This window comes from Pelobates fuscus, chromosome 1 (genome assembly GCF_036172605.1).
Source record: "Pelobates fuscus isolate aPelFus1 chromosome 1, aPelFus1.pri, whole genome shotgun sequence".
NCBI classification, from domain to species: Eukaryota; Metazoa; Chordata; class Amphibia; order Anura; family Pelobatidae; genus Pelobates; species Pelobates fuscus.
In genome coordinates, this window is record NC_086317.1 from 101,615,881 (window position 1) to 101,631,052 (window position 15,172).

The window sequence follows — 15,172 nt, forward strand, 5'->3', positions numbered from 1 at the left end:
GCAGATATTAGCCCACACCCTCACAATTTTATATCACAGGTGAAAACAATGCATCCATCTAGCCATATGTGTACTTTTTAGAACTTATGTCCTTCACATGCTGGACTGAAAGATAACATGTTAGTTAATTAAATTGTATCTTCAAGGTCTTTAACCCCTTAAGGACACATGACATGTGTGACATGTCATGATTCCCTTTTATTCCAGAAGTTTGGTCCTTCGGGGGTTAAATTACTTTTCATTGCCTCTAATGAAAATAAAATATGGGTGCCTGTTCTGTTATTTCGGTGAACTAACTTTTATTGGCTATGATTTCTTGTATTGTTAATCAACACTTTTAAAGCAAAGAGTACATTTCTGTATTATGCATATTTATACCATTATTGTTTTTATGTTGGCAGAGCAATGTTGATCCTCGAGATGATGTGTTTGGTTATCCTCACCAATATGACGACAAGCCATCTTTAAGTAAAACAGAAGACCGGAAAGAGTACAATATTGGTGTACTGAGGCATTTGCAGGTTATTTTTGGTCATTTGGCTGCATCAAGATTACAGTACTATGTACCAAGAGGGTTTTGGAAACAGTTCAGGTTGGTTTTCACTTTACTAATATTAGCAACGATCCAAGTTGTTTTTAATAATCGTCTAATTTTGAAATTGACTTTACCACATCATTCAATATGAATGTCCCACATTAAATTGTTATGGCTTGCCCAATGATGATGCACATCCTTGCTCTGTTGTCAATGACTGAAAACACAGCCATCTCCTAACGTGCTGTGTGGGCACTGATTAGGAGCTGAGGGCATGTCATGGTAACCTTTCTATTGTGCAAATTTTACTTCTGCACCTGGAAGTATGTTTAATATTATCATCTGTCTTACTGATTCAGCAATAACACTGCAGCATGACTATTCACCTTTTTGTTCAAATATATTTCAACTGGTTTTTCAAAACCATTTTGATATGTAATAGTATGAGATGATTGTTGATCTGCATGTATGTCTATATGGAATCCATGTCTGCATATGTGTAAACAGTCTTAATCATTCATTAACCACTACGACCCCTGCTTCACAACTTTGGTCCACATTGCTTATGTTTTGTTAAGAAATATTTCACTTTGTAAAATGTATATTTATTTTGGTTTCATTTTAGGCTTTGGGGAGAACCTGTTAATCTACGGGAGCAACATGATGCTTTAGAATTTTTTAATTCTCTGGTCGACAGTTTAGATGAAGCATTAAAAGCCTTGGGTCACCCAACAATGTTAAGTAAAGTTTTAGGAGGGTCCTTTGCTGATCAAAAGATTTGCCAAGGATGCCCACATCGGTAAGTGTCATAAAGTTGTGAATCTAGTTGTTTATAAGGAGTATTTACTGCAGTAGGTTTGATTCTAGGGTAATTTAATTTATTTTTCGTTTAGATAAAAACCATACGTTTTTCCCTGGTTTTATTCGTTGTTCATTTGTTTTAGATCTTTTGTTTGAAGCCTTTTGAATTCTTGTTAAATAGTGTAGGAATTCTGTAAATGCAGTCTCTATAGTTAATTTCACAAGTTGAGTCATCCTTTTATGAGATGTGACTGCGTTCACTCAGCTTAATGAAATATAAGAATTTTGCTTACTTTTTGTATGGTGCAGTTTGTCTATGTTCTCAGATTACCATTTGCAATACCTGGTTTATGTATTGGATTGAAATCACTTGTGAAGAAGATAACCTTCAAAAATACACAAGTGAAAATATTTGGCTTTGTAGATTTTTGTGTGCTGAGTACACTATGCAGCATGAGTTAAAGGGACACTGTAGACACCCAGACCACTTCAGCTCATTGAAGTGGTCTGGGTGCCAACTCCCTTAACCATAGAGTGGTAATTAATGCAGTTTTTATAAACTGCAATAATTACCTGCTAGGGTTAACGCCTCCTTGCCATTGCTGCACATGCGCATTAGGTCTGCCAGTGGGGGAGGAGCGTGGGTGGAGCAGAGCCAGTGCCGAGGGACATCGGTGCTGGACCCAGGTAAGTGACAGAATGGGATTATTAACCCCTTCAGCACTGCGGGAGGGGGTGTTGACAGAGGGAAGCTACAGTGCCAGGAAAACGAGTTTGTTTTCCTGGCACTATAGTTTCCCTTTAATTGTAAGAAATAAATTGGTGGTGTGTGTGCGTGCGTGCATGTATGTCTTCTTGGGATTATGGATATTTTTGTGTTTGCGCTTTAACTCCTGTGCACTGCCATTTCTGAACTCTTGCTGGCAATTTCTGTTTTGGAAATTTGAGATGCTGAGTAGGGATAAAAGTTGTGTTAGGGGGGATATTTTATTAATGTTTATTGTAAAGCGCTACGGAATCTGTTGGCGCTATATAAATGGCAATAATAATAATAATAAAGTATCCTACATATGCAAGCAGTTGGCAGTTGAGAAAAATCAAATTATAATTTTCTTAGGTACGAATGTGAGGAATCTTTTACAACCCTGAATGTCGATATTAGGAATCACCAAAACCTGCTTGACTCAATGGAGCAGTATGTTAAGGGAGACTTGCTGGAAGGTGCAAATGCGTATCATTGTGAGAAATGTAACAAAAAGGTAAGAGAAGCTTACGTTGACAAGTCCTGCAATAACCGTGACCAACCTTCTAAAGTACCTTTTGCATGTATATTTCTCTCTCCCCTCCTAGCCCTTTTTTAAAAATATATTTTTACAAGCGCATTTTTGTGCATAAATTGATAGTGTCAAATATAAGAAACCTGTTTATAAATGGAGATTTGGGGGCAGGGGTGCATATGTGTGTTTATTTGTGGAGTTTTTCTACTTTTTGGGTGGGAAAAAAATCTATATCCCGATCACTGATTATTTTATTAGGTTTTAGCTTGCTGATAACATTTTGGGGAAATCTATCTTCCCACATTTTAAATAGTCACATACAAAATGTATTTTCTGTATTTTGTGTCTCTAATGAATATTGTCACAGTTTGCATGTTTTTCCTCTTCAGGTGGATACAGTGAAGCGTTTGCTCATCAAAAAGTTGCCTCCTGTTTTAGCAATCCAGCTGAAACGCTTTGATTATGACTGGGAAAGGGAATGTGCAATTAAATTCAATGACTATTTTGAGTTTCCACGAGAACTAGATATGGAACCATACACCGTTGCAGGTGTGGCAAAGTTAGAAGGAGATGATGTAAACCCTGAAAATCAGGTTATCCCCAATGAACAGACTGAAAATGAGCCTGCTGGAAGCACTAAATACAGGCTAGTGGGGGTGCTGGTACATAGTGGACAGGCTAGTGGCGGTCATTACTATTCTTACATTATCCAAAGGAATGGAGGAGATGGCGAAAAGAATCGGTGGTATAAATTTGATGATGGAGATGTAACAGAATGCAAAATGGATGATGATGAGGAGATGAAGAACCAGTGCTTTGGTGGAGAATATATGGGGGAAGTTTTTGACCACATGATGAAGCGCATGTCCTATCGGCGCCAGAAGAGATGGTGGAATGCCTACATTCTTTTTTATGAACGTATGGACACACTTGATAAGGACAATGAACTGATCAAATATATTTCTGAGATAGCAATCACCTCCAAACCCCACCAGATCAAGATGCCGTCAGCCATTGAACGAAGTGTTCGCAAGCAAAATGTGCAGTTCATGCACAACCGAATGCAATTCAGTTTAGAATATTTCCAATTTATAAAGAAGTTGCTAACCTGTAACAGTGTCTACCTGAATCCTCCCCCAGGTTTGTAAATCGTTGAGTTTGTGGTGATTTGATTGTGTAGTCTGCCAGTCACCAATTGTTTCGAAGTTTTTATGCTTTTCTGGATGAAAACCTACTTAGCCGCACTCATGTTTTTAGAGAAAACATGTTTGTGAATAATGCAGACGTTGGGAATACAAGTTAATTTTCTTCAGCTTCTCATGGTAACCTTGAAGTACTGTTTCAAAAGTGAGCTATTATTAAAATAAATGATGGACAGTTAGCAGCATAGATGGTACATAAAGTGATAGATGTGATAGAGTGAAGAAAGAACCATACAAAAAACTGGAGATACATCACACTTATAAGGGACAGAAAGACCTCACAGAGTAGAATAGTAACATTACAGAGCAATCCTAAATTGATTATATTACACTGACAAACCCAGATGTAAATTGAACTTTGAATAAACCAGCATACTCTGGCCAATAGGAGTCACTTTAGGCAGACACTGAAAATGTGTTATTTGAACACATTTTCATTTCTTCCTAAGTGACATAACTTTATGTACAGAATAACTATAAATTATGTGACACTTGTGTGTAACGGATGCATTTTTTTTTAAAACAAGACTACTGTGATTGTCACGATGAATTTGCAGAAAGTCCTAGTTTTCACATAGGATCATTCTTTTTCATTAGTGGATGTCCTTGCATTTTTATTTGGTCAAGTATTGTTTGTGGGGTTTTTTTTTTTTTTTTCCTTTAAAATATTAAAATTTGGTAATGCAATCTTATTGTGCAAATGAGTAAGATCCTGCACTTGACCTTGTCTTGTCTCACAGTTGAAATCACATAAATTGGACAATAGTCTTGGTAAAACTTAATGTAATAGAAATGTCGTTTGAGCAATTGAAAGGAAACCAAATTCTTTGAAAATTATTATTTTTTGTTTTCCCCCAGGGCAAGATAATCTGATGCCAGAACCAGAAGAAATAACAATGATCAGTATACAGCTTGCTGCTAAATTCTTGTTCACCACAGGATTTCACACAAAGAAAGTTGTTCGTGGTCCAGCAAGTGACTGGTAATAGTCTATTCATTATTCCATACATCAAGCATTTCTTTAATTTAAATGCTTTTTAGTATTTGAGTGGACCTGGTGTTAAATTTTAGATTGTAATGTTAATAAATTTGCACACAGGCCTACATAGAAATATGAAAGAAACATTTCAGTTGTATGCATGTTACTTTGATAATCTTAAAACAAAAAATCAGATTTTTGATAAAATTTTGTGCCAAAAGCATGAGACATTTGAATATTGTTACACATTATTTTGTAAAGTGATACAAAGCAATTTTTGTGTTATAGGTATGATGCATTGTGCATCCTTCTTCGTCACAGTAAGAATGTACGCTATTGGTTTGCACATGGTGTCCTGTTTGCCTATCCAAATCGCTTCTCCGAATACCTTTTGGAATGCCCAAGTGCTGAAGTTAGAGGAGCATTTGCAAAACTTGTCGTATTTATTGCACATTTTTCTTTGCAAGATGGACCATGTACCTTACCCTTTGCATCACCTGGACCTTCAAGTCAGGTATGTTCCTATGTATAATTTATATATGTATCTGCTAGCATTGTCTCTATCAACATTTTACAATATTCCTCCAAATAGAAGTTCAATGTCAAGATTAAGTGGTTGTAATGAAGTGTCCTTCAAGTTGATAGTTGAGGTTTTAAAATAAATTTTAAAGAAGAAAATCTGTATGCTAAGTCACCATTCTGTGATGATGCTGCATTGATGTTAGTTTTCTTTTGTACACATTTGTTTTAAATAATACTGTAATTTATGATTCTGTTTCGATATGGCAGCGATACAAAAGTCCCAAGTATAAAGTATCGAGGAAAAAAAAAAAATCTGCCAGTAGAAGGAAAAGGAGGGGGGGCGCAAAATGTAAAACATGGTAACTCCTGTATAGTAATCTATTTAGCATAAAAGTCCAGATGACAAGTCTCAAGTTTCCAGCTAAGAAAGACCCAGTGATCTCAGAAGGCTCTATTTGGATATCGGATGCCAATGAGTGAAAATCATTAGATTCCAAATGCTGTCGAAAGCAAACCATAACTTAATCGGTTGTGCAGATTTATTATGCGTATAATCTAAAAGTTATATAGAGTGAATTTTCACAGCTTTGCTTAACTGTTGCCCAGTGGATAGAGGACACTCCTGTCTACAGTGTAACGGGATTAAAGCTTTAGCCACATGAAAAAGATGCTTTAATAGAATTTTTTTGTATACTTTAAAGAAAACCTCTTTATGATGCAATAGGAATAATGCATATGTCAACTGTACAGGAGCCTCCAACACAAAAGAAATAATCTTCTAAATTCTAGACCAAAAACGATTTGATCTCAGGACAGACCCGCTGAGTAGAAGTATCCAAATCCCCACCAGAAAGCCAGCACATGTTGGGAGAGATGCAATGCAAAATAAATAAAAACCTGAATACAGTTCTATCTTGATAAAAATCTTCCAAGCAAACTCTTGACACCTGGAAGAGGGAAAAAAAAAAACTTTGCCATTGGGCAGGTGATAAGGAAATTTAAAGCTTTTGCTCCCCTTGTGTCATGAAGCTAGGCAGAGTTGATTTGGGAATAGAGACGAGTAAATTACTTTTGTACATATTTTAATCTCTGATCTCTTATGGTTTTTGGTTCTAGGCCTATGACAACTTGAGTCTGAGTGACCAGTTATTGAGAGCTGTCCTGAACCTTCTGAGAAGAGAAGTGTCAGAGCATGGGCGTCATTTACAACAGTACTTCAACTTGTTTGTGATGTATGCCAACCTTGGTAAGAAAGTATCCAAATTCTTGCTTATGATAAATAAAGTCCACAGCATCTGTTGCATCTATTTTAAAACTTAAGTGGTTACGGATTTGAGAACCTTCTTAAAACGCTTTCATTCCAGAGATAATACTTTTTTATGTGTATTGGTCATCCACGTCCCCATGCTCTGCATACCCTGTATGTATTGCCTGTACGACTACAAGGAAATTTTCTCAGAGCAAAATGCTAGTGGAACTCATGTGTTACACACTCTGTTTCTGTCTCTTTTTGGACATTCTACTGTCACATGTGTCTGTCCAGCAATGTGAGGCAGATGTTATGGAGGAGTACACTTTACATACATTTTTAAATAGTCACTCCAAAGACAATAACCACAACAGTCTGTTGTAGTGGTTATGGAGTTACAATTCTATGGCGAACACATTGTTTGCTTGTGTTTTTCTTGTCAACTAGTTTTCAAGTGGTTTCCCAAAATAGGAGGAATGCCAAGCTTGCGTTGTCATTGTGAGAGTGTTTCATTGGGCAATTGGGCTGCAAATTTTATTAAAATTGGCATTGTCCTTTTTTGTGCTGCTGACTCTCACTTCCCTCTTATAGAGCCACCTAGCTCCAATAATAAATAAATCTACAAAAATAAGTGATTTATATATATTTATATGTATATATATATATGTTTGTTTTTTGTTTTCTTCAGGTATGCAAGAGAAGACACAACTCTTGAAACTCAATGTGCCTGCTACTTTTATGCTTGTAGCAATGGATGAAGGCCCTGGCCCTCCAATTAAATACCAGTATGCTGAATTGGGCAAATTGTACACTGTAGTCTCACAGCTAATCCGTTGTTGCGATGTATCATCGCGTATGCAGTCTTCTATTAATGGTAACGTATTTTCCTGAGCTTTTTCATTTTCCTGAAAAAATCTGTTTGAGGGTCTACAGCATTTCCAGGGTGTTTTACCTGTTTTATTAACTGCACTATGCTGTGTGGTCTGCTAAGTAGTATTTTTCCTGTTACCTTGCTTAATCTTCTCAATTTGCAGCATTATTTATTTGTGTAATCTTTCAGTCCTAGTCTCCCCAATAAACTCCAATTCATAGTTTATTTTTTTCATCCTTCCGCTACAGAATTCCTATAAATGGCCCAATAGAATTTTATTTTTCTCCTTTTTATGCAATATGCTCGTGAACATTAAATCTCAGGTTATATAAATACTAAATGTATTCACTTAAAATGTGATGGATTACATTTACATACTGTATATATTTTATATATAAGCAAACTATTCTTGCTTGTTCCAGGTAACCCACCACTTACAAACCCCTATGGAGATCCTAACTTATCACAGCATATAATGCCCCTTCAGCAAAATGTGGCAGACTTATTGTTTGTGAAAACTAGTTATGTGAAGAAAATAATTGAAGACTGCAGCAATTCAGAAGAGACCATCAAACTGCTTAGGTTTTGTTGCTGGGAAAATCCACAATTCTCGTCTACAGTTCTCAGTGAACTGCTGTGGCAGGTGACAAATTACAGTGTACTTTAATCTTTTTTTACCTTCTATATTACAGATTAGTTATTGCATTTTATGACACAAACACTCAAATATAATATATTTATTATTGTTTAATATATATTCAAGCTTTAATTTGTGTACTAAATATATTGGCCTTGTAAAATGTACTCACAGTAACCATTGCTGGTTGGGTGTAACTAATGGACATATAAAGAGGCTAAGAATTAGTCTGATATCGGGTGGGTTATATTGCAATGTTAAAATGTTAAATTACTTTGACTATAGAAGACTAACTTTTACCTTGTGGTTCTAGTCTGATTCTACCACATTCATATTTGACACAAGGTCTGCACAAATTTTCCTAATTAATATATCCTTGGGGACTTGCCATTAGTTGGAAGTCCATTGTTACATGGTACCCTTTTTTTTTGTGCCTCTATATCTATTTGGGAGCATTTATTTTTTTAACTGTGTAATTTGTATTTATCCATATATCCATCTTAATACACATAGCGTTAGTAAGAAACTTGCAGGTGTAAATTGCACGTGTTTTGAAGGAAAATAAGACTTTTAATATATTTTCTTATTTCTGCAGGTTGCATATTCATACACCTATGAGCTCAGGCCCTATTTGGACCTCTTACTGCAGATCTTGTTGATTGAGGACTCATGGCAAACTCATAGGTTGGTATTATGCAAAAGCATTCCAAATTGAACACTTTAGAGGACATCTTGTGTAGTAGTTATAGTGCAGAATGTTTGTACAGATGAGAAGTACCCTTGCCCTGTTTTCCAGTAATCCGCTGGGCTCCTGGTCTCCTATAATCCTGCCACTATTTTATTGGCCAAGACTGCCAGTTGACTGCTGTCCATCAATTAATAAGCATCAGTGCATATAAATATTCCCAGAATTGATATTTGCTAGCCTGGAACTCTAATTCTGGCTAATGATGCTCCAGTAGCCAAAGCTGAGTTTCCCATAAGGTAGAGTGGGAACCTGCCTACAGGTGCCTGCAGGGACGTTTTAGCCGCGAGGCAAACAAGGCATTTGCCTTGGGTGGGATTTTCCAGGGGGCGGCAAAAAACGCCGCTCCCAAATGCCCAGGGCAAATGCCTTGTTAGCCTTGCGGCTAACAGACATGCTGGGCGGGCTGGCGGCGCTGGCGGGCGGTTGACGAGGGAGCACTTCCTCTGAGCTGTCTGCTCAGCTCCCTCACGCGCCGCAGAGTAAGGCTGGGAGCCGGAATATGACGTCCTGCCTAGGGCAGCACAAAACCAGGATACACCACTGGGTGCCTGTACTGTATGGGGCACCAGTTTTCAGCACTTGTAATGTGCATTTTTGCAGCTCTAGTGATAGAGATAAGTACCAGGAGCTTTGGCCAGTGTCCTCTGTAGTCCAGTCATCCTCCTATGCTTGAGAGCAGAACTGCAGGAACCGTAATGGGTGTAAACCTTAGTGGTGTCCCAGCTTCTCCAGTGTTTGTGTTTTAGGTTGGACAAAAAAGTGGAAGGGAGCACTTCTTATCTGCCTGCTAACAGTCTCTAACACAGGAATGCATTTTAGGAGGAGCAGAAACTGCATTGAAACTGCACTACACTTTTTCTTGCATTCAGTTTACAAAAATGTAAACAAAATAATACTCTCTTAGAAGGATGCAAGAGGGGAAAAAAATGGAACCCATTACCACTGGTCTTGTGTTTATGTGGCACAAAGGGGCATATCACATTTTTTTATTTTTTTATTTTTTTGTTGAACATCAGATTACTATCTATGACCTATTGAGTGCCTTGTTTTTCCTATTACTTCATTGTATAGCATTTGTTTTTTCCATGCAGAATTCACAATGCACTTAAAGGAATACCAGATGACAGAGATGGTTTGTTTGATACCATCCAGCGCTCCAAGAACCACTATCAGAAAAGAGCTTATCAATGTATAAAGTGCATGGTGGCTCTCTTTAGCAACTGTTCTGTTGCATACCAAATACTGCAGGTAATTATGCTGCTCTAGCCTTTTATGTGATTTGTAGCGTTTTGTTTTCTGGGGCCAGTAAAATTATATCTCTGTTTATATAATATGTATGCATGTATATTATATATTGTATTTTAATATACATATTATAGCATTGGCAAACTGCATGCTTTTTCAATACACTTTTTTGATTCATAAATCTATGAATTGTTGTGAGCAAAAATATTGGGGTTATTGACTGAATTAACAGATTTTAGAGGATTTCAAATCTTTGAATCTGGCATAAGGTGTAATGTCGGCTATTTTGCTCAGTTTTTTTCCTGTTTTGCTATTTTAGAATAAAATTTTAAATTCAACTTGAATTTTTAATAATTTACGATTTAGTGACTAAACCTGTCTGAATTACCAGTTCGATCAACCTTGTTTCTTTGCTTAGTGATTTCACCCCTTTGTTAGATTATCTTGAATGCTGATTTTAAATTATTTGGACTAATATGTCAGACAGATCTTGAACTACATTGACTTTTTTGGTGTTCTCCCACAGAGTAATGGAGATTTGAAAAGAAAATGGACCTGGGCAGTAGAGTGGTTAGGTGATGAACTGGAGCGTAGGCCATACACTGGCAATCCACAGTACACCTACAACAACTGGTCGCCCCCAGTACAAAGCAATGAAACATCAAATGGCTACTTTTTGGAGAGATCACACAGTGCTAGGATGACTCTTGCTAAGGCTTGTGAGCTATGCCCAGAGGAGGTATAAACTTCATATTTTTTTATTTTTTTAATAGTTTTTGTTATTTACGTGCCAGATGTACTATATTTAAACATATTCTGATATCGCAAACTTAAATTAAAGAGAGAGAACAATATATATTTGTTCTCCCTAGGTATATTTCTGATTTGATAAATGTAACTTGATCAGCTATTTGTAGCAACATGTATTACATCCGCTTTTGTCCGAAACATTTTGACAAGGTCATTTATTTCATTAAATGTTAACCCTTGATATCACATTACAATGGTAAACCATTCTTCAATTGGAAATTTAACTATGTGCCCCTTTCTTCAAGTGTAAGATAATTTAGCATCAAAAGTTAGCGAAACACTTTAGATTCTCCACTATGGACGACCAACTTATGCTAGGTGCTTATATGGGGCACGACGAATCTAAATTGCAAACCTATTGACAACCCACAGAAGTAGCATGGGAACTAAATTTAAATTTGTATTTTAACGGTTTCAACCATTTTGTGGTGCATATAGAACATTTCATTGTGGTGTGATTCATTTCACATTTGTAATTGTTGCTACAAAAGTATTAAAAGCACAAAGTAGGCCCTTTAACAACTTAATTTTATTGAAGTTGTCAAAGTGCTTGCAGTGCTGCCCTTCATCTCCTACCCACCAAACCCTGTAGTAACCCAGCTAGAGGGCTTGGAAGCACGCCTCCAAGCCTTCTGGGTATGAGAGTTGGACCTGGCTCTTATACCGTAACACACAGTGATATCACGCGTGCCTGTGCAGTGCCATCACAGTCTGCCATAGAGAATCATTCTATTATATGATGCTCTATGGCAGAATCTTAGGATCATTGTGGTAAACGATGCGAATGCACCATAGGTGCCCAATGCTCCTCAATGGGGAACATTGGATTGGCCCATCATCCTGGAGGCACGCCTCTAGGATTACATAACGTGAGAAGGTCAGAGGTGATTTGGTTTCATTTTTACTTTTATACAGGGGATGGGGAGGGGTGCAAAATGACTGGGTGCCTCAAGGTTGTAATTTTAGGTATACAAATATGTATTCCTAACTCTACAGTGTTCCTTTAAATGAAATGGGAAAATACATTTTGCAACCTTCTAATTGACTTGATGTGGTGAGAATTCATATACTAACAGAAGCTATATTTGTGTTGCATTTTGATATGTTTTTCCCCCACCTTAACATCTGTCAAGCTTAGCGTGGCTCATAGAGAGAGAAACTGTTCTGACACTTCTGCTGTACCAATTTTGCTAATTATTTTCTAATTACTTTTTGTCTGGTTTTTAGGCTTGTTTTAATTTGTTTTAAGCATATCAATAATCTGCTGTAAAATAAAATGTAAACTACTTATGACATGGCTTTTGAGAATGCAATATAAGGGAAAGAAATTCTGGATTTTTCTTTTTTTTTTCGTCATTCTATTTTGTAGTTCCATATAACTAAATTTTATACAAATATTCATGCCAGGTCTAATTTCATTAAGCCTCTGTCTTTACATAAATTATGAACACTATTTCTTTGTTATTAAAGCACCACTTTGGGTGCTGAAAACTGACCTACCAGACCCTTTTTATTTTTTTGTACAGTTATTTCCTGCCTGTCATTGACATGTATGTAACAAGATGTGCAGGAGAAATTAGAATTGTGGAAATTGTGAGTGCAAGTTACACACGTGCAGAAATATATTTTGAGAAACATTATTAAAAATGCATTGTTTAAAGAGGAGTACTTTAGCAATTGATGATTTGTTACTAGTTTTGCTCAGGCAGTCAAACTGAGTAAAATTTTGCAAATGTGTATATGACAAAGTTCGACTCTTGTAACTTTATAGGAGCCAGATGACCAAGATGCCCCTGAGGAACACGAATCCTCCCCTCCTGAAGATGCCCCATTGTACCCACATTCACCTGGTTCCCAATATCAACAGGTATTCATCAAATTGTTTTTATTGTACTACTAGTTTTTTTGTTTTTTTTATTTTCTTTGTGGGGGGGTTGGGTGTGTTTTCTTGTTTTTGTTTGGGGTCATTTTTGTCTGAATGTTGAATCCCAAAACTGCTTTGATTCAACAATGTAAACCTGCTTATTGAAATTCTTGAACAAAGTTTAGTTTAGTATAACAAATAAGTTAGACATGTCAATTCTGCCTGATTGCAATAAAAGGAATTATTTACCCTTTTTGCATAGTGTACTTTTTTATGGAAAAAGGCAAAGTAATCTGTGCCTAGCGCTAGCCTAGTGGATAATAAATGTATAGATAATGCTCTTTATTGCAGGGCTTAAAAGGCCAAGTCATACTTCTCTAGCTAGGCCTTGCCACTGAAAGCCTGGAGGGTCCATAGCACAAATCGGGGATTAGCTTCTCACCTAGGCTAAATGTTCATTGGTAGTGATTAATTGATTTTGTGATCCTTGTTTACTGTTTAATTAAATTTGGAAATTTGCTGTCCGTTTCCTAGAACAATGTACAAGTTTGCTCTTTTGTTTGTGTGTGTTTGTTTCCTCTTCTCTTCCATTTTCTGAATTTGGACAGGTTAACTTAAGTTATGCTATGATATTTCCCTATCTGATATAAGCTATATTTAGGAAAGACGCAGGTTGGTGTTAGTTTATCCACATTGTTCTTGCAATGTCAATAAACTGCCACCTAGACATTTGAGATTTGCTATGTTCAGTGTTGCAAGTGTGGAGAAATGCTCTCTTATTTCCCAACAGAGACTATATATTTTTTTTTTAATTCTATTTAATCTATACATTGGCTGGTGATATTTCCAACACAGTCTGTGTATATCATATTTTATTTTTTCTATTTACGATGTCGTGAAAGCCCAGGCATTCATTTATTTATTTTGATTAGTCCCATATTTTCGTTTTTGGAAACTTCTGTGTCAAATGAAGCCAATGATTGTCAGAGTACATGAACACTACTTTAGTATTGTTTTTAAATATTTTACATCGAAGATATTAAAATATCTGTTTAGATTATCAGATACCTAAACAAACACAGGTCAGTAGGTTTTAATTTCATGTACACATGGTTATTCATTGCATATAGTTTACATTTTCCCCTGCATGTTTGAGCTGTGCATGTAAATTGCCGTTTTGAAATGTCATAACTTAGATTTAAACCCACATGGTTAATGCAATTTTAATTAATCATACAACTAAGTATTACCAATAGATCAATAACTGCACGCATATAACCTTTGCTTAAATTACATTTTAATGTTGCTATTAAGATTTTTATTGTACACAGTAGAAACGGATTCCATATTTGCTCTATTGGTACATGTAAAGGGCTCAGTGTCATTTTTGTATTACTGAATTACTACAGTGGAAAATAATTACTCCTGTAATGAGCTTTTTTTTTTTCTTTTTTTTTTTTTTTCGCTTTTATATTTCAGAATAACCATTTGCATGGACAGCCATATACTGGCCCAGCAGCACATCACATGAACAATCCTCAGAGGACAGGCACACGAGCACAAGAAGAATTTGAAGGCAGTGAAGAAGTTCCCCTGATTCAAACAAAAGATTAGTGACATACACATAATCATTTTACTTAACTCCTCCGAGACTCTGCACCCAGGCCTTACAGTCCAACCTTCCTTTGTGTCTGGCTAATATTTAAAACTAGAAACAAGAAAAAAAAATACCACAAAAGAAAACTATTCCTAATCAACTTGGAGTGGAGCGTCTATTCACTGTCTTATCTGCAGAAACTTGCTGTCAATATATAACCGCCTGCAGTGGAAAGTGTATAGTGTTTTGTAATAAACGGCCTGATGCTAATGTGTAAATGGCAAAGGTGTACATAGTATATTAATGTTTGACTGTTAATTCTTAAGCAAGACTTTTTTTTTTTTTTTTTTCAATTTTTGTTTCCATATATATATATTTTTGTTTTATTTGGGGCTCAATGAGATTCTCAAAACAAGCAAAACATGAAAAAAATCCCTGTAGTTATTTGAACGTGCTTTTCATATTTACAACGCACAGAAGCAAATCAATTCTACACCAACCACAGAACTAGTCCATAAAAAAATATATAATATATAATATATATATATATATATATATATTCATTCTACACGGAGCAACCTGATGGCTGTGACCTTACAATCGTTTGGTTGATGTGGACAAGTGGTGATGTAAAATGTTGTTTCTAGGTTTTCTTTCTTTGCCTTCATCATACAAGTATTTGTTTAAACCTTTCAAACATAAACATCTTGTTATGCTGTAAGATATAGCATGGCTTCACACCACATAGTGTAGCCAGACAATAAGGGGTCTTGGGAGGGTTGGTGAGGAGGATGTACCATGATTTCAAACAGTTGCACTGTTCAGGGATTTTTTT

At 36.3% G+C, this 15,172-nt stretch overlaps 1 protein-coding gene across 8 annotated transcripts in view; it reads left to right on the forward strand.

Moving 5' to 3' along the window:
- Positions 1–14,635, forward strand: part of USP9X (ubiquitin specific peptidase 9 X-linked) — a 119,719-nt gene extending 105,084 nt beyond the window's left edge. For 5 of the 8 annotated variants that reach the window (XM_063450119.1, XM_063450118.1, XM_063450122.1 and 2 more), the window contains exons 32-45: positions 402–592; positions 1,161–1,334; positions 2,454–2,595; positions 3,003–3,753; positions 4,674–4,797; positions 5,083–5,308; positions 6,433–6,562; positions 7,254–7,439; positions 7,859–8,094; positions 8,669–8,757; positions 9,913–10,069; positions 10,593–10,805; positions 12,648–12,743; positions 14,220–14,635. In XM_063450119.1, the coding sequence (XP_063306189.1) occupies positions 402–592; positions 1,161–1,334; positions 2,454–2,595; positions 3,003–3,753; positions 4,674–4,797; positions 5,083–5,308; positions 6,433–6,562; positions 7,254–7,439; positions 7,859–8,094; positions 8,669–8,757; positions 9,913–10,069; positions 10,593–10,805; positions 12,648–12,743; positions 14,220–14,354 (2,850 nt within the window). In that variant the 3' untranslated portion in view covers positions 14,355–14,635. The remainder of the gene's footprint in view (positions 1–401; positions 593–1,160; positions 1,335–2,453; positions 2,596–3,002; positions 3,754–4,673; positions 4,798–5,082; positions 5,309–6,432; positions 6,563–7,253; positions 7,440–7,858; positions 8,095–8,668; positions 8,758–9,912; positions 10,070–10,592; positions 10,806–12,647; positions 12,744–14,219) is intronic. The other 3 variants (XM_063450121.1, XM_063450124.1, XM_063450125.1) reach the window with 1 other exon arrangement.
- The last annotated feature ends 537 nt before the right edge of the window (positions 14,636–15,172 follow it).